Source organism: Takifugu flavidus, chromosome 13 (genome assembly GCF_003711565.1).
Source record: "Takifugu flavidus isolate HTHZ2018 chromosome 13, ASM371156v2, whole genome shotgun sequence".
Classification (NCBI taxonomy): domain Eukaryota; kingdom Metazoa; phylum Chordata; class Actinopteri; order Tetraodontiformes; family Tetraodontidae; genus Takifugu; species Takifugu flavidus.
Genome location: NC_079532.1, coordinates 5,046,091 through 5,065,469, shown reverse-complemented (window position 1 = coordinate 5,065,469; position 19,379 = coordinate 5,046,091). Strand labels below are relative to the sequence as shown.

At 43.6% G+C, this 19,379-nt stretch overlaps 3 protein-coding genes across 8 annotated transcripts; 2 read left to right on the top strand and 1 right to left on the bottom strand.

The window, feature by feature from the left end:
• Positions 1-37: 37 nt before the first annotated feature.
• On the bottom strand, positions 38-8,016 carry LOC130535742 (GRAM domain-containing protein 4-like). Its single transcript, XM_057050989.1, has 19 exons — positions 7,828-8,016; positions 5,685-5,933; positions 5,449-5,548; positions 5,040-5,160; positions 4,873-4,940; positions 4,471-4,603; positions 4,360-4,385; positions 4,163-4,254; positions 3,978-4,069; positions 3,756-3,804; positions 3,599-3,670; positions 3,460-3,503; positions 3,273-3,382; positions 2,917-3,071; positions 2,117-2,261; positions 1,872-1,965; positions 1,429-1,504; positions 1,225-1,293; positions 38-483 (listed from the first exon to the last, which is right to left on the bottom strand). The coding sequence occupies exons 2-19, from the start codon at positions 5,871-5,873 to the stop codon at positions 376-378; spliced, it is 1,743 nt and encodes a 580-aa protein (XP_056906969.1). The 5' UTR covers positions 5,874-5,933; positions 7,828-8,016; the 3' UTR covers positions 38-375.
• On the top strand, positions 8,016-10,955 carry LOC130535749 (cytosolic 5'-nucleotidase 1A). The gene is made up of 6 exons (XM_057051002.1): positions 8,016-8,263; positions 8,553-8,660; positions 9,023-9,158; positions 9,247-9,369; positions 9,480-9,595; positions 9,670-10,955. Exons 1-6 carry the CDS (start codon positions 8,228-8,230, stop codon positions 9,916-9,918), a joined length of 768 nt encoding a protein of 255 aa, XP_056906982.1. The 5' UTR covers positions 8,016-8,227; the 3' UTR covers positions 9,919-10,955.
• A 943-nt stretch (positions 10,956-11,898) lies between these two features.
• LOC130535747 (D(4) dopamine receptor-like) lies at positions 11,899-18,554 on the top strand. 6 transcript variants are annotated; one of them, XM_057050998.1, is made up of 7 exons: positions 11,899-12,028; positions 12,285-12,366; positions 12,447-12,552; positions 12,735-13,571; positions 15,004-15,116; positions 16,703-17,289; positions 18,081-18,554. In XM_057050998.1, the coding sequence occupies exons 4-7, from the start codon at positions 13,326-13,328 to the stop codon at positions 18,293-18,295; spliced, it is 1,161 nt and encodes a 386-aa protein (XP_056906978.1). In that variant the 5' UTR covers positions 11,899-12,028; positions 12,285-12,366; positions 12,447-12,552; positions 12,735-13,325; the 3' UTR covers positions 18,296-18,554. The 6 variants fall into 6 exon arrangements, with proteins under 6 accessions (XP_056906978.1, XP_056906980.1, XP_056906979.1 ...); XM_057051000.1 differs by having other exon boundaries at positions 11,919-12,028; positions 12,288-12,366; XM_057050999.1 differs by lacking the exon at positions 11,899-12,028 and having other exon boundaries at positions 12,234-12,366; positions 12,735-12,976; positions 13,250-13,571.
• The last annotated feature ends 825 nt before the right edge of the window (positions 18,555-19,379 follow it).

Below are 19,379 nucleotides of genomic sequence, written 5' to 3'. Positions count from 1 at the left end.
TCCGGGTTGCAAAAGGACACAAACAAAAGAACAAGACTTCAGTGTTTCACCTTTAGGTTTTACTGGAATCATAAAAAAACATTTCATTAAAAATACAAGCTCCAACAACACCACCATTTAATAAAAGTATTTACCCTGAAACAACACGTAAACATATTTACATGCCAGCGGAGCAGCAGTGACACCCTGCTGGCCACCGAGGAAAAGACCAACTTTAAGTTGTGTTTTGTAAAAGGTGACCAGCGTTTGTCAGAAACCTTCATATAACTACAAAAAAAGAGTTTAACAGCTGCTCTGATTGGAAGGTGTCACTGCTGAGTAAGGTGAGATGGTTCCATTGTTCCTGCGACTGCAGCCGTCTCAGACGTACAACCATCATGTTTCTGGTGTGATGGTGGCTGCCGCGGTGCTGGTCTGAAGGTACTGTGCGTAAATAGCGTCGAAGGCCTCGTCTCTGTGCATCATAGCACCAAACACCATCGGCTGCAGCCCAACAAAGAAAGAGAAGAGCACATTGAGTCAAGGACTACATTTAAATACCCGTGTTACACAAGGATTTATCAGATTCTTCTGGTGTTACGCTTTGAAGCTCAGCTTCTTCCTGACTGGTGCTCTTCGGGAGAGAGCTCTCACTCTCTTCCAGATCTCTGATTCTTTTCTCAGCCCATCTTAAGTTCTTATTTTCTCGTATTGTTGTACATCTTGACCATCTGCCTCTGCTCCTTATCTTTTACCAGCTGCCCCTGTTCCATCAGGCTGGATCTGAGAGCTTTAAAGGAATTTAACTGGTTCCTTTTAAATCCCAGAACCTTTAGTTTATGATCAGCATTATATTTTTGTTCAGGAAATCAGGTGACACTGCTGGCCTGATGGACACTCTAACAGGTCTTGTCTAACAGCCTTTTCAAACCATCGATACGTTATCTTGGTTCATCTTTAAATCACCCAGAAGGCTGAATCTGGGACTCTCAGTTTAGGATATCTGACAATCAAGGAAATGCTTTGTCTGCAGAATGTTATTATTTTAAGTTAGGTTAATGCTAATTTAGCTTTGAATCAACCTGTTAGCCACAGTGGGATGTATCAGGGGACACTAGAAGCATCAATGTGTTTCACACCATTAACTGTATTTAGAGCCATTCCTGTTATGTTGTTTCAGTCAATCAATCAATCGATCAATCAATCAATCAGTCAAGTCCAAGGCACTTCCCTCTGAGCAGTTACCTTTTGTGTTGATGGAGTTGCTATGGAGATGCCCATCCCAGAGCCAGGCAGAACAGACAGAACTTTGTACTGTGAGGGACAGTGAAGACAACGTGACCTCACGTTATTTTCCGCTGCGTTATCAGATCAAAGATTTATCACATTTTGTGGCTGCCAGAGTGTCCCAGACGGTGTGACTGGGACAGAAAGTGACGCTCTGCTCACCTTCTGAATATCAATGATGTCAGTCAGTTTAATGACTTTGTTCCTTTTGGAGTTGGAGCTTTCGAAACAAAGGTGGCTGTGGAGATAGATGAGATTCAGTTGACTTTACAGCTAACATCAGGGCTAATAAGTCATGGAAACTCAACTCAAGCTGCATGAACAGCTTTTCAGGGAAAAATAAAAATGTATTAGGTTTTAATTAATAAAATAACATTGTTTATAATTAAAGGCATATTAAATTTGTCACACAGGAAAAATGTAGTCAGATTAAATCCCTTAATTCACTAATGTGTGTTTGCTGTTGATGAGTTGTAAATTTCATTGGTCTGTCGTCATCGTTTTGATGCAATAACAGAAGCGACCGGTAGGTGGCAGAGTCGTGTGGGTCAGACTCTCAGTATTTCCAGTCCAGTTTCCAGTGCTGCCATCCAACTAGGACTCACTTCTCAGTGACGTAGAGGACTCCATTACGGATGTAATCGGTTGGCGTCCTCCGGTCTCTGTTGATGAGGCAGCAGCGCCAGCCATTCTCACACACTGCAGAAGAGGAAAACAGGTCAGATAGTCAGATTCTTTTGCTTTGGATCGGCTCTAAAACATAAAAGCTTTACAGCAGCAGACAGTAACATTTTCTTTTTGGTTATGTTATCACACTACATAAAGTCTGGTCTAAAATCTCTCCACCCACCTGCCAGGGGGCGCTCACTCTCTGGAAGGTTGAAGACTTCATGAAAAGCTCCTCTCTTGGTGCTGTAGTATCGCCCACCGTCCTCATCCCGATTGACCAGAGGAGCCGTGGCGCCGACACTTCCCCGAGCCCCCGCTGCAGGAAGCTAATGTGGTGAACAGGAAGGAGAACAGGACTGACCAATCAGAGCGAAGCTCCAGCCTCACCTCTCCAGGTGAAACAACTATTTGATTTTACTCTCTGTGCTGTTTAAAATCAGTAAATTGTTTTATAGGAGCTAGAATGTGACAAAGGAGGAAAAATACAAGCACTTTGAGGGAAAAAAGTGAAACAAAGCAGATCCAACTCAAGCTGGTCCTAAGACAGCCACAACAAAATCCGCAAGTTATAAAGAGCTAAAACCAAATAATTTTTATCAGTCATGAGGCATTCACTGTTAGTCTGACCAGAAGGGAAATCTGAGTTTTAACAGACTAAATGCTGACTAGTGTACAGCTCCAACTACAGCACACATCACTGTCCTCTACACTGTGGCTATAAATACACACCACACACCAGGATCCTACCTGTTCACACTCAGACAGCTGAGAGAGAAAATGACAATGAAGTGAAACCAGACAAACCAGACGCCACCCACTGGGACAAGTTCTAATTTGTAATAACATCTCTGTAGCATTTTACTATTTCGGCTAGAAGATGTTCTGAAGACATTCTACTGGAAAGCTGCTTTGTTGATCCTGACAGGTTTATTAATAATGCTAAAGTGCATTAGCTCTGTGGCCTGTCAGGAGTGTACTGACCCGTCTGCTCATCAGGGTGTTGCTGCGCTCCTTTAGCTGCAGGTCCGTGGGTAAATTGGTCCAAATGATGTATGGGGTGTCGAAGCGTTGCCTCAGCTTGGGGCACCTCTTGAAGATAAAGTCGATGATGAAGAACTTTATGCCAGCATACATGCCTGAGAAGGAAGAAGATGCTAATCGCACTCACTCTGCAGAGTGAATTATGGACCAAAAAATACACATTGAATAATGAAATAATCTCATTTCATGTGTTTAAAGGAAGTCATCCAATCAGTTTTAGTGGTATTAAATTCAGTAAGTGAGAGTTTATGTGATTAAAGTGTGAGATTATCCCTCATTGAGAGCATCCGACCAACCTATGATGAAGCCCAGAAGTTTGTATGGCAGCAGGCAGGAGGAGATGAAGGCCACCAACAGACCCACATACAGCTTCCGAGTCAACTCAGGCCGAACCCATATGAACAAACTACACAGAAACCAGGCACATTTAAACAGTCACCACAGTCAACAGTTGAGGATGTGTTTGTGAGCAGAAGAACTCACTTCCGTATTTTCTCCAGGATGTTTGCCAACTTCCCAAACAGATTCTGTGAAAGGGAAATTTAAAGCATCTGTTATCCAAATCCGTTCAGCAACGGGGAAAAATAGTCAATAAATCTTCGGCTTGTCTATCACGTCTCACCTGAGCTCTCTGGGCAACGTCTAGAACCAGCTGGAACTTCTCGGACACTGTCAGATCTTCTTTAGGGGGCTCCTGAAAGCATCAGAGACCCAAATGTCAATAACTGTCCAACTCTGGCCACCCTGAACACCTCAGCCTCAAAGATTGAATTCCTCACCACGGGCTCTGAGACTTCAGGCACAATGCTCCACTGAATTCTCCAACCCCTGATAGCAGTGCATTATGGGAAGACACAGGTAGATATCAGTGCAAACTCACCACACAAGGTATCAACACCCGTATTCAGACTGTCAGTGAAGGCCTGCGTGTCAGGGCTGAAAATGAGGAAAAAAATTCTGATATTTGATTGGCGGAGGACAAGGAGGGAGAGGCTAATGACCTGGCAATAAGATAATTCAAGGAGAGCCGGAGGAGAGCGAGGAACAGGAACATTGGGATGGTCCAGCCGTTCCAGGCAGCATACATGTAAACCTGAGGAGGACACGCAGAGACCACAGATCAGCTGAAAGCCAGAGGTCTGATCTGGATGAATCTGAAATGTTAGCGAGGAGACCGCTGCCTTACGATGAAGGCGATGGCTGATGTGTAGACCGAGTACCAGCTTGATAAAGCAGAAAGGTTCCTCATGAAGTTGGTCACTGGCCTGAACCCTCGCTCTGGAAAACAGGCCAAAAAAATGTATAGCATATCTGCATAGCGCTTCATTCAAGGACACATTGCCTAAAGTAAAGGGACAGCTGATGATGTATCTATGTACTCACTGAGACGCCTCATGTTTTCTGTCAACCTGCAAATAAGAAACCAGATTTGAGTTTTGAGACAACTTTACCACTAAAATCAGGGAAAATAACTCTTTCCTGTCCTGTTCTTACCTCTTGGCACTCAGCGGCTCCTCCGTCTCCACCGTGTGCACCTCCGGTTGAAAGCGGAAGTCCTCGATATACACGCCAAAATGATCATAAACCCATTTCCAGAGGGTGTCTGAAAGAGTATCCTTAGGTTTTTCTGTGGTCAGGGAATTAGTAAGGGTAAACAAATCATTATACTGTATGTTGGGGTGCAATTTGATTATTTAATTATAGTAAAACCAACTTTTTTTAATAGTATAACAACTAAGAATGACCTCATCTTCTTGAAGTCGACTTAATATTGTGACCTGTGCACTAGTTCATACATTTTTAACTTTTCTTTATGAAACTGTCTTCAAATAATCTTCAAAGTTATTTAAAAGTGAGCTCAAGGGCAGAAGGTTTCAAGGTGATTCCATGGCTCACCTTTAATGCTGCCTGTAGGCACGAGAGGGGGCGGAGCTTTAGGTCTCAAAGACGGAGAGTCCTCGAGGCTGTGACATGACGGACAGACATAAACATCATGCGGTTAGTGAAGGTCTAAAGCCACAGGGACAGCCTGCTCATCGCATCAGGCGATGTGAATCAAGCACCTGGATCTCAGCATGTCGTTGATCTTCTGCTCCAGCTCGCCACATCTGCTGCGCTCCTTCTCCAGCTCCTGTCTCAGCGAGTCCACATTAGACTCCTCTTTCAGTTTCCTCAGTTCCTCCTCTGGGACGGACAAATATGATCAGACTCTAACCGCCATGTTGTGATAGCGAGAAGGGCACGTTTGGAGCCGACAGAGGGATTAACTGGACCGCTGGATTGAAATCAATAAATCTAACTTCGAGGTCATGAAGGTTCAGCTAGTAACACGATCACGAGAGAATGAGAATATAGACTTTATTCTCTCTATACTGACTCTTTAATGGGAGAAACAGCCCAGAAATTCAGCTGATTCATTTGTCGCATTGAAGAAAAAGGTACAATCTTCACTGTTCAAGGCAGCGTACTCACGTAAGAAGTGTTTCTCTAACAAGGCGATTTCTAGATGACCTTTGATCTCAACTAGGTCGGATCGAGAATCATCCTGAAGAGCGGCAGAAAATGATCCTGCCTGGGAGGCATGAAGCACAGGAGAGATTAAAACTATCCTGGTCATATTTCTGTACATAAGGGAGTTGGTTGTCGGCCCTGAATGAGCTGATCTCGTTTGTGCTTTGACACCACGGGTGTTTCAGGTCTTTGCGTACCTGTGCATCACTCTGAGGTTCTCCTCCATCCACATCCCTCAGCTCCTCTGAATAGCGGAGGGAGGACTGAGGTTTATTCACAATGTCTTCTGAGCATTCCGTGTCAGAAGTGTTTGGTGACTCAGCCAAATCCACAAAATCCTCCCGTTTTTGGCCACGGAACCGGATCCTGTCCAGGCGCTTCCGCATGATGTGTATGATGAAGCCACTCTCTACCTGAACATGATGTAGATGTTGGCACTAAAGACCCTGGAAGAGAGATTAGTGAGTGTTAGCTGCATGTGCATCTATCAGCTAGTTGGACAGTGCACTTATTTAGTGTTGTAGCCTCAAAATTAGTTTGAGCCTTTCTTTGTGTCAGAATTTGGATGAGGACTGCGTACAGGGAGGATTGGATTTATGTGGTTTCCTGTTGTATTTCTTCCTATAGTTGCTGAACGTGGCTGAGCTGAAAACCAATCGTATAGGGTGTAGCTGTAACACCATGTGACATATCTCTAATGTATTTTAAAACACTGCTTTGCGTCAAAGCTCCTTAATCCTCGAAAGAAAGATCAAAGGAGGAGGAGCTGATGTGCCAGTTTGGCCCCAAGACCACACTGAAAATATGGTTCCAGGTGATAACACAAATTTTCTACAGCTCCCTACAAAGTCCCAGTTACATTAAGGGGAGGTGCTGTACTCATCTGACATCTATTTGGGCCCACCAGCCAAGAATGAGCTTTACTGCTTCAGACCAGATGCTACCATCTGATCCCGGGAACGCCTTTGTCAGCTGGCCAACAGACCACATGGCTCCAGGTAACCGAGAGTCCGAGAGATATCCTGACCACCTGGATCAGAGCCACGTCAGTTGTCATGTTAGGCCGCTTCTATCTCAGTGGCAGGCCTTGTGTCTAATTTTGTTTTGCTGACAAAGCAATTTCCTGCAAAGCATCAATGGTTTATTTTATTTATTCAACACGACCAATTTAGCACTGTGAGTGAGTCGGTGCACAAGATGATCTGCTGTAGCAGCAGAGCGAGCTCCATGCACTGGTCAAGGCCGCGCTCAGCAGGATGACCTTTCTTTTGACTGATACCAGACGATTTGGCAACATTAAACTAGTTTACTTCATCCATAATTCTGGAGCATAAACATTTTCACAGGAGGTGTCACCAGTGAGAGATAGCAGCTCCAAGCAGGACGTCGGACACACAAGCAGGTGTGGTTACGTGAAACCATCACACTTGTTTGCTCAGAATGGTATAAATATTTTATCGTCGTGCTGACACACGACTGTGGACTGTGGTCTGTAAATAGTTGCGAAAAGCAAAGTCAGCGTGTGAGACGTTGGCCAAATGTCACGTGTGAGACGTTGGCCACGCAGAGTTATACTCTTGAAAAAAATTCTTCATTTCTGTAGAGTTTGATAAAATATGTTCTTATATTTGGATTATGTTTGTGTGCCATTTTAACGCACATGAAAATGCAAACCAGAGCTGTCATTAATGTATTTCCCCCGAAGGTAGAAACCTTTACAAAATGTCAGATTACTGCTAATGTAATGGAGAGAATGAGGGTTTGGAAATCGGAAGAAAGAGGTATTTAACACAAGCTATTGAATCAATGGGTTATTGTTACTCTGCATATTAACTAACCCACTCAAAGCAGATTTCTAGACTTGTCTAAATGGCTCTGTAATACAAGTTGGAAGGTTTCCCACCAAGTTTAGCAAACAGTGTGACCTCAGTTACAGCTGGAGCCTGAAAACAGTGCCATTATGGTGTACTGTGCGACCAGTCTGACTGCTTCTAAATGTCACTCATTGTGCATCTGAACAATCACAATGCTGCTGTGATCATGCAGGCATTGGTGATCCGCTACTGACAACTGCAAACGAGTTCGATGAGTTATTTACGGTCAGTGTGTGTACTGCTGTCAGTTCATTACTAAATAAAGCAATCAATCAACGACTGGCACAACATTTTTATTGCACTCGATCGCCTTTCTACAACCTGAAATCATCGGTTTCTTCATCAGGAGATGATCTAACACCAACAGGCGTTCTCTAGAGGCACAGGTTAAAAGACCCATGGAGAGCCAAGCTGTAAAGGACAGGGAGGGCGTACGGAAATTGGCGACAAAGGAAGAGTTTCTCACCGTCACACAAAGATGAAGCAAACTTTCCCTTATTTCCCCGCGCTCCACTCCGAACACTAATGCAATCGAGGCTTCTTTCAGTCAGGCTTCTGCTCTACTCTTAGTCCAGATTTGGAGGATTTGGTTTAAAGGCGGACTGCGCTATTTTACCTGACAGAATTATCACAACTGTGGGCGTGGCGCCCCAAGGCACCAGAGAGCGGAAGTGACATCATCACATCGCGTTCTTAAAGCTGCAAGAGGCGGAAGTAAACAGTTCTCGGTTTTGGGAAGTATAGTGTAGGTTAGTTTGTTGTTCCATTATTAATTGCAGTGTTTTACAGCTGCACGAATCCATTAGCCCGTAACGATTGTTGAGATAGAAACTAGTCCAAACAAGAGAGCTCAAGAAGAGGCCGAGATGGTCTTCACGATCCCAAACACTGACGTGCCACAGGTACGACACACCTTAGGCAAGTAGGATTCTACTGGCAGCCACTGAATTTACAGAAATATTTATATGCAGGACAAAATCTGTATTGTGAAAGTGAAGATGGCAGCACAGAATAGGCAATGTTTCATGCAAACACATACTAGGAATATTAAATGCTTTAAACTATGCTTTATACTGTTAGTAATACATTATGTTTCCGTGCTGTTGTCTGTTGGTCCAGCCCTGTTTTTCTGATCTTCGTGAAATGTTTTACATTCTTATAGAGTAGCTGGTCATTTTATGTCTCTTGCAGAAAGACGCCGATCGCGCTGCTGTTGTCGCGGTAACGTCTCGCGCAGTGTTTGAGCTGGACGAGAGCGATGACGTGTGCAGACTGGGCGTGGCTCACCCCCTGCTGCAGGTAACGTTGTTTACTAAAGGAGCCAGTGGTTAATTAAAAATGATTTTAATAATTAGATGACATTAGATGTATACATGCCATAATCACAAGCAGAGATGGCAGCACAGAATAGGTTGTTTCATGGAAAACATATCAGCAAAAGTGTTTCACTCAAATAATATTTACCACAAATGCTCATCCACATTATGGTGGTGTTTCCACCTCAGTTAAGTCGTATTTTTCAACTGTAAATTCACCCATATAGGGTATATGTCTATGTTGGAAATATATTGAAACACAAGAAGTCAAATTAACTTTGAAGACAAGAAACATTGGCATGTATATTAAATGCATATGTATATTTTACATGGTTTATTCTTCAGGCTCTTCAGCGAGTGAATGAATGTCTCCTGGAGAAAAACCCCAATGAATCACTTTTGTTTGATGTCATCCTGATGATCTCAGACAGCCAACAACAACAGCAGAGGTCCCGCATCATTAGCAGTACCAGGCATCACGGTAATGGGGCGCCAACTTAAGTCCCAGTCAGGTACTGCTCAGTGATGGAGTCTGATGGTCCTAATGTTATCTCGCCTCTCTTCCCCAGGTCTTCAAGTAAGCAAATTCTGTTTTTGTAGTGAGGACAATTTGGTTGAGGGCTTACTGCAAAATCAGGTACATCTGTTCTTGACGACGGACATCAATGAGGTGCAGCGGGTGTCGCATAAAGGTCAGGAAGTTTCCTCTTGCATATTACAGTTGACTGTGATGGTGAAGACAGCTTGGCAGCCATGGTTTCCTGGGTATGTTTGTGATTCACACTTTGTCTCTTTTGTTCAGGGGTTTTGTCAGGGCTACTGGATCAAGAACAGACTTTCTGTCCATCAGATCAGCTCAGAGTCATGATCTGTGGCGACGCCATCCTCCAGCCCAACAGTAGACAGCAGTATCTTCAGGTACTCTCAGCAACAACTCCATGACCTCTGTTTTTATTTCCTTTCTTTAGAAACTTCACATTGTACCCCTGCAGAGTTTCTTGGCTCATATTGGTGAGATGCGGCAGAGGTTTGACTTCTTCAATGCCCCTCTGGCCATTGTCCTGGTGACGCCCCATGGTGGCAGGGACAGCTGCAGTAGCGCCTTGAAGAGGCTGCGATCCCACGGAGTGAATGTGGATGAGGCATACTGTCTGGCTGGGGCCCCGCGAGGCCCCATCATGTCTGTGCTTCGACCTCACTTCCTGCTCAATGACGGTGTTGACAGCCTGGAGGAGTTATAAGGTTACACCACTCGACTGAATTGTTTGGACTAATCTGCAAGAAAAGTGCCAGTGTCATTCAGCAAATGCCATTCAGGAATTATATTGACAGATTTTTGAAGTAGCAAATACTGAGATTACAAGTGTTCCAATACTACACCAGCTACACCATCTTCAACTTCTTAAGGGCTTTCTTCACCTCATTGCTCCTTCCATTGGAGCAGAGGCCTTGAGGCCTTTTAAGAGAAAAACATGACTCCGTTGCTTCCATGCTTAAAACTCCTACAAGACATCTCTGCCTCTCTGTCCCTGAGCTCTACTTTAGACATCACAAAATGACACACTGATCAATTTCTGGGTAACAGGCTGGAGCGTGCAAAGTGAAACCAAAGAAGGCTGAATTAATGAATGAAACGAGCCCTACTTAATTCAAATTTTGCACTTTCATGGCAACTTTGTAATGCTATGTTTTTTGTGGTAGTTGATACTACAGTTTGCTGTTTGCTAGCACATGATATCTGCTCATTCCTGTCTGGTGGCCTATTGGTAAACTGGGCAAATGGATTTACTTTGGATTCCATAGCATCGTTCTGGCTTCAGTTTCCTGTTTTAATCACCAGAAATTACAGAACAATAACAGCAGTGATGCCACTGTGAGTTGAAAAGAGGAAGGCCATTTTCTGTGATGTATTAGTCCTGTTTGACCAGCCGAGAAGGCATCACTAACACATGTCAAGACTGCAACCTGTATAAAAGCTATGATTGCTCACTAATCCAGGATGGATGGAACACCTAATTTAACTTAATACCTCCAGTATTTCATTCTTCATGAGATGAGCTTCACATGTAATATTAAAGATTGGTAGAAAAGTACATATTGCACATATTTCTTTTCTAAAAGTGAGTCATTCTGCAGCAGATTGACAGCAACAACATTTAGAGAGTTTTTCTTTCTTTAAATTCTGACACTGGGTGAAAATGGTGCATCCAAAACATCCAAACAGTTTTTCTGTATCTTATGTCTGCTCATAAAAAAATAAAGATAATATTTAGTTAAATAGCTGTGGAATACGTTATTTTTTTCTTAAGAGGTTTTATAAAATAGGCCAGCAGGTGGCAGCAGATAATTCATTACAGTTAGAAAATTGAACAAACCATTTCCTCTATGAGCTGAGACTCCCAGTACTGAGAAGGGACTTCTGGAACATCTTTAAGCAGACTCTGGGGTCCAGAATAACATCATGGCTTCAGAACTCCAGGGTCACTGAGGTGGTTCCACTGTCCTCGATGTGACTACAGTGATGTTAGGTGTCTCTTCAGAAAACCTCTGGGGAAATTACTTTATTTTTGTGTGATCTATTTACAAATTATTGTAAATAATGCGACAGTGTCTATTAGAGAGAGTATTCAGTGATTCAATAATTACTCCCACACTTCCAGGCTCAGGTTCCATTTCAGCCCACAATGGCTGTAAAATGGGACCAGGATGTGTGACTGTACGTGTTCTGAAAGTTACTTTGATCAATTTAAAGAAACTATAACTTGTACTTTTTTCCCCCGGTAAAAGTCTCTTCAATTCCCACAATCTTCATTTTCCCTCCTCACCTCCCATTTTTTCCACACCAGAGTTGCTCAAATCACTGAAATTATCTGCTGTGTTGACAGTGATTTTTAGATGAGAACCCAGTATCGGGGACATAGTTTGAGAACTGGCTGATGGAGAACAGGCCGAGGCTGGAGGCAGACTCATCAGTGGGGCCACAAATTAAAACAAGCCCACGGGAATGAAAACAGACTGATGTGGATGACAGTGTGCTGCTGGTTTCTGATGAACGCTGCACTTTATCTTGTGTTCAGCTTTGCCTTCTGAACACAAACATCCTTTTTTAATTAAAACAAATAAATATAGTGACTCCATTTCTGCTGGAGTGATGTTAAACAAAATTAGATTGTCCCTTCAGTGGTGGGGGAGCAGAAGAGAAACAATCTGATCCACCGCACGGTTCTGTGGTCGTCGGGTTTAAATGTTCACTCACGTCCATCTTTAGGTTCCATATTTTAATCTCAAGTCTGTGGGCCTGCATCAACAAGAAGACAACTGTTCCCTGTGCATACAGCGTCGACGCATCAGGTATACATTAACATTTTAAGATAAAGAAAGTAAACAGGTGCAATTTTATCGACTGAACCCTGACCACGTCTTCTCCATGGATACACATATTTTACATGATATCTGATGTCAACTGGATCGTTGAGGCCCGGTTAAGCATGAAATACAGGGGAGAAACACATCCTGTTGTTTATTTTTGCACTGAAATAGAAGAATGCATTTCCTTTTCAAGGTTTTATAAAAAAATTTAATTGAAATGAGTCATTTTCTCCTGAAGCAGTTGAGTCAGCTGAAGCCTGGACCGCAGTTCAGCTTTTCAAACTTCCATCCCTGAATCAGACTGAGGTTCTGATGAGAAGGTTAGTCTCATCTAACATTATTAACACACTTTTCAAACAACCACAGAGACGGGTCTGTATAAAAGTATTCACTCTTTCAGCAGTCACTCACCTTCACCTCCTCACCCTCGCTCATCTGGCCTTCCCCAGCCCCGCTGTGCAGAAACCCCACATCGATGCCTTTTTCACCCCGTCACCAGTGAGCAGGTCTGATCCTGAACTTCAGCTGCATACAGAACAGAACCAGGCGTGAAAACGCGTCTTAAAGGGACAGTTCCCTCATTTGGATCATTCAGCAAAAGTGAAATGTATTGTAATGAATCATTTTTCAAAGAGTTAATATCATGAATGCAGATAAATCAACAGAAATTGTGTGCATTTCATTTCAGTCGACTGTTCACGCAGGTGTGGATATTGCCCCTGCAGGGGGCAATGATGGGACGGGTGGCGGCGTCACAAACCGTGTCTCCAAGGAGTGGTCGTACCGTTCAGCGCACCTGTTAAGCGGCTTTAAGCGTCTAATTCTGACCCCAGTGTGACAGGACTGGGCCCGTAGAGTTCTGTTCCGGATCCTGACGGTGGAGGAGAACCATGGACTTCTGCTCAGCCTCCTAAACATCCGATATTTCCGGTGATTTTATATGACATCTTCACGGCACCGCTCGTCATTTTCCACGGCGGCATATTTGCCATAGAGTGTTTTTAATAGAAATATAATGCTTTGATAGCGTTATTGTTGACCTGTGCTTTATTTTGCCACTGTCATATGTTTACTGTCTTAAACCTGGAGGGTTTTTTTGTGTGTTTCTTTTGCTTTTTTGTGCGTCAAGTGCGCACGGCTGCGAATCTGAACTCCGCGGATTTGAACTCTCCGTGACACCTTAATGACACAATAATGACACAGTGCGAGGATCAAAGTCCGCCACGGCATTCATGAGACCGTTCGACCCAACTCGGGACGGAACCGAGCAGCCGCGGAGATGGCAGCCAACCTGAGCGCGTCGGTGGCCGCTCCGGAGGCTGCGGCGGCGCAGGAGCGCAACCTGCCCGCGCTGGTGTTCGGGGTGCTGCTGATCGTGGTGATCATCTGCGGGAACCTGCTGGTGTGTCTGAGCGTCCTGACGGAGAAAGCGCTGAAGACCACCACCAACTACTTCATCGTCAGCCTGGCGGTGGCGGATCTGATGCTCGCCGTGCTCGTCCTGCCGCTCTTCGTCTACTCCGAGGTGAGATCTGCGCGCACACACGGCGATGAAAGTTTTAAGAAGACCTTCAGCTCAATTACAATACAGAAAAGTAAAAGAGATCTGTACATTTTATCCCACGTAGTTACTTGATTTCAAGGAGAATGCATCTTTATTTGTTGACGCAGATTGTATGATGATACTAAATAACCCAATCAATTTTGGGCTAATTCTCTGTGCTTTACATGTTAAAACGTCTGAATGAACCCTTATTCTAATCCTTCGTACATCCCATTAACTTAACTTTAATTACTTCTCAATTAAAATGCGCAGGAATTTAAAAATAAATCACGAAGTTATGTTGTTTTTGACAAATTATTTATATTTTCAAACACATTATTGGTGCCAATGTCTGTAAAAAGAGGATGCAGTGGAACGGTAAAAAAAAAATTAAGAAATGTAATTGTGTTAACAACTGACAGTGTATTTCAGTGTATTTGTGATTTAAAAAAATAACTAATTTAAAACCCATCAGCATAGGATCGTCTTGATCTTAAAATATAATTGTTTACAAAGTCTTGTTGCCTGGAATTGAATATTCTCCAGTTAATTCATTCTGAAACTCCAGAACGCCCGCCTCTTTCCTGGTCCACATGGATGGTGCCATGTGACCTGGCAATGGGAAGTTTAATAAGTTCTCCTTTCAAATGTATGAAAAACCCCAAATAGTCCAACCAGTTTCTTGCAATTTTCTTTACATTTTTAAATGTTTGGGACAAGTTTAGTTTCACTCTCAGAACTTATTTTAAAGAAAAGTGTTTGTTAAGCTAACCCTAGCATTAGCCATCAGCTTTAATGCTTTTGTGTCATCACACAGCCGTTTTCTTTGTGCTGGTGCAGTGAAACATTCCTGTTAACTTTAGTTGACCCCGGAACAACAGGCCCCTCTCCCTCTGTGGCATCGTGCAGTTTAATATAATCATGATTTATAGATTCTCATATGAACACTTTGTTCTCTGTGACTATTTTGAAGCTCGTTGTTATTTACATTAGGGACAAGTATTGCACCAGTTGGTGATGCGGAGCTTCTTTCCTTTACAGGCAATTCTAATTATAGCATCAATAGTTTATTGTCCTTCATGGCCAATCAAAGCTCAGACAGCGCCAGCCAAGCATGCTTTAGGTGATGGTATGTGTGTTCTAAGGGCCATGACTCGGGCCAGGGGCCCTGCATCAGGGCCAATCTAGAGTATGACCAACAATGGTAATGAGTCCATGTTTGCCACTTCTTCTTCTCTCTGTACATGTTCTATAAATGGAACCATTTGGTGTTACATGGCACCTGAACCTTTAAATATGTAAAACTACGTGAACAATGAAAAGATTGACAGCTAGACTGACATGTTTTGTTTAACACCTCTTCAAAATGTCATATTGTATTTATATTTTGTGCCTTTTCTGCTTCCTGGGCCAGTTCCAGGATGGCGTGTGGCCCCTGAGCACCACCATCTGTGACTACCTGATGACAATGGACGTCATGCTGTGCACGGCCTCCATCTTCAACCTCTGCGCCATCAGCGTCGACAGGTCAGCACCAAGGAAAATGGCAGCTCATTTTAAAATTCAATTGAACACAAGCCAAACGCAGGTCAACCGGGACAAGACTGGCAAAAAGAAATAGACGAATTCAGGAATGATCCCATTAACCTCCAGATTGTTTGTAGGCCTCTTATGAGAAGTGCATATTTGAGTTAAACAAACATGTTTTTACACTCAATTAACCTGGTGTACTCCAACAACAACACAACACAAAGGGAAGAACAAACCATCCTGAGCTATGTTGCAAATAGGAAACAAGTGCTTTTGAATTACAATTTGTAGCATAGCTCCATTTCCATTAAAATAGCAACCAGTTAAATGTAATATCACCATAAATAAGTGTGAAAAATAATCCAAATGAAAACTGAAGTGGATGAGGGAACAGCTACATTTAACTTCTTCAGGGAAGAAACCTGTTTCATAAACAAATCAGAATTTCTCTGTGTTTTTTCCAACATAAATTGCTGTGGATTTTGCCGGATGTGAAAGTTTGTGACTTGTAATTCCTGCTCAGCTGTAATTCACAGGGTGTCTCTACAGGAACGCTAATCAACGTGTCTGGGTCATCAAGCAGCCACAGCTAAGCAATCAAACTACAACCTTAAGTGGTCCAGTTTGCAGGGAATTTCAGCCTTCTGTTTGGAGGTCACGTCGGTCAGCCACAGCCCACTGACGAAGAAATACAATGATGGCCTTTATTCTGTTTCCTTTAAAAGCTGCCTTGGAAAAAAAAATCCAAGCAGACCAAATAAGGCTTCACATGAAGGATGCGTCTGCCGTGATGGAGTGTGAGCTCTGTCCAGCGTCAATGAGATTATCTGAACTCTCGGCTGATGGTGACGAATGAAAACCTGAGCTGGAAACCCCGAATGCTCCTCAAATCTCTTGTTGCAATGCTGGAAAAATACAATTAAATCCGTGACGGATGGACGCCATCATGCTAACGTGGACTGATGGTGATGATCTGGAGCTTTTTGGGAGCAGCCTGCAGCATTTAGATGTTTAACCAGATCAAACAGTCTAAATAATTGAACAGACTGAGGAGGAATTGGACCCCGGAGGTCTGTGGAGTCCACCTGCTGCTGCTCTGCAGAGGCAGGCAGGTCTGATGACGCCATGACCTGCTCATGGATAAATTACAGCAAAGAACCGGGGTGGAATAAAGTGTTACTATCAATATTTTCAGGTGAAAGTCACAGAGGTCAGGTTTTCTTCCATTACATTTGCACATCTGATCTTGTTTCTGCTGTGCACATTAAAATCTCTAATTTGCTTAATACATTTAAACCCTGAGAAAACCACATTCAAACTATTCAAAAGTGCATTAACATTTCCCCACAGGAGCCTGGTCGTGCTCAAGGTTTATTTCTGTTAAAAGGAGTTTTTCCTGTCACTGTCGCTTGCAACAGGCACCAGTTCAGATTAGAAGCTCCTCACATCTGTCCTCTGACAAACTGAAGGCTAAAGGTTTTTAACCATCCTAAGTTGTGAGCGCTTTAGCTAAAATTTAAATCCTTAAAAAATGGAGCAGTTTGCTTTTTTCCAAGCCATTTTTATCTTCTCCCTTGCTGCAGGTTCATTGCCGTGTTAATACCACTCAACTACAACAGGAAGCACGTGGACCTGCGACAGGCCGTGCTGCTGTCGGCCACTTGGATCCTGGCTCTGGCGGTGGCGTCCCCCATCATATTTGGCATCAACAACATGCCTGGCCGCGACCCCAGAGAGTGTAAACTCGAGAACAATGACTACGTCCTGTACTCCTCCGTGTGCTCCTTCTTCATCCCCTGTCCCATCATGCTGCTGCTGTACTGCGGCATGTTCCGAGGCCTGAGACGCTGGGAGGAAGCGCGCAAGGCCAAGCTCAGGAACAGCATCCAGGCCTGCCGTAAGCTCCAGGAGGCCGCGGCCACGCTGCCGCCTTTGGCCTCGCTGCCTCCGCCCCTGCCGCCCATCATAGAGAGGGAACCAACAGAGACTCTGGATGAGATGTCCAACTTCCCATCCCCAGAACCACCCTTTCCCTCCTCGGAGTATAGAGCGCCGGTACCAGCGGTCAGCTTCGCAGAGATCCAATTCAACCCTGACCCTCGCAGACGGAAGAGGGCCAAAATCAACAGCCGTGAAAGGAAGGCCATGAAGGTGCTTCCTGTCGTCGTGGGTGAGGTCACTTCCTGTTAAGTAACGTCATAATAATCAGAGGTTGTATGTGAATTTGGAGGTGTGAAAAGTCACCAAAGTGACAATGAGAAAGTGGTCTCAGTGTCCGAAAACCTCACTCAAAAAAGCCCATGACATCATCACGGCCTGATAAATGTGGTCACAAGTGGGTCAGAGCACCTCAGAAGGTGATTTCTCCAATCAGATCTCAAGTGGCATTTAGAACCTGCACAAAGATTGGATCACCGGAGACACGCGTAATCAAGGGTGACACTGGATCTATAGATGATTAGGCTCCATAAAATCACCCGGACATGTACCTGAATGCCTCGTAATAGCCTTTGCTGTCTGCAGGCAGTGGACACTTGAGCACTGCTCCTCCGCTGACATACATCAGTCAGAGAAGGTCGACCTATTATTAGCAGTCAGCGTTGATACTAATGCGTCGAAGTGCTTCCCTTTATCACATGGTAGCTAATCCTGCAGCGCCTTAATCTGAAATCCAATTATTGCGCCTGTTGATCCAGTCGGCATGCAGGTACTTTTGTTTGGGGAATCTCTTTCTTGCGAGTAGCTCAAAACTCCGGAGCTATTTTGAGGTAACTCAGCTGTACTGCTGACCTGGTTTGGCGGTCTGCAGGGCGCTGCAAACTGGATTTACCTGGCAACTTTGAGCGTTGCCAGAAAACTGACCACTGAACTCACTGACAATCGCGATTAACAAAAAATCTGGCAAAGAGAAAAATGGAACACTTCAATCAGTCCCTTCTTCTCCCTCGTCTGTTCCCACAGGTGCCTTCTTGTTCTGCTGGACTCCCTTCTTTGTCCTTCACACCCTGCGGGCCCGCTGTGAGGACTGTCAAATCCCAGCGGCGCTGATGAGCGTGGTAACGTGGCTCGGCTACGTCAACAGCGCTCTCAACCCCGTCATCTACACAATTTTCAACACAGAATTCAGGAACCTTTTCAAAAAGCTGCTGCATCGTTGCTGCTCCAAGAGGGCTTGAGAAGGAGGCTGCAGGGACTGTTTCAAATGTGCAACAGCAGCAGGAGGAGATGAGGCTTGTGTACAGTCAGTAAACCTGCAACTGTTTTGTCCCCCGTGAGGATCCATTTTCCTAAAAGTGCCGACAGCAGGTTGAGATTCCTCTGAGGACACGTCAGTTCAAACAAACGCTTCAGAGGACCGGCAAGTTCAAATCCAACAAGAGCTTATTTTATATGTGGAAACCAACATTTTCAGAATAAAAGTTTTGAATAAAAGCAGCTGTGATTGTTAAGTGTTGTAGGGTGCAGAAACAGTCTTTGAAAGTTAATGAAAAAAAGCCCCTTTGTTATATTTAGATTAAAATTGCTGAGCTGCCTAAACTACTTATAAAGTATTTCTTTAAGTTTTTGGGGTAAAGCTTAACAAGAAAGCTGGTATAAACTTTGCTCTGGTAGAAAAGAGAACATCAGCTTAAAAGGTTTACTATGCTTCCAAAATTCAAAATTTATTGAAAATTTGCCTTAACTTCTTTTCTTTGCTTTTAATGTTCAAGTGAAAAAGACCATTCTTCATCTGTATTGACACCGTACTGGAACAGTGGATTGTTTGCAGAAATATTTGTAGTTACTATTGGTATTAACATTAGTTATTAGTAGCAATTGCAGCTTTTTTTTTTCTCCGACAGGTTTTATTTTGAAATCTCGCAGCGGATGTTGCTGTCAGCTGACAAGCCACCATGATTTTATTCATGGCGGTTCAAGTTTTACTTTTCAAAAGTTGTATTTCAGATTACTTGTGAAATGAAAGCAAAATACGCGCCTTTTAATTTTAAAGGTGCACATTTCTATCGAACCTACCGTCTCGGTGCCGTAAACTATTGTATATAGTCGTAAACCAACGTATAGAACCCCAATACCGTGTCGAATAATTACTGCGATAATTAATCCAGCCGAAGAATTTAGTCAGTTGGTTGATAGAAACATGTCGTTGCCAAACTACGTCCTTTAAAAGTGCAATTTCTGTAGCATTTTATCTTCTCTTCGGTCCACAGACCGTTGATCCAATGTTAAGTGGTCACCGCTTTGTGGTAGTTAGTTTCAAAA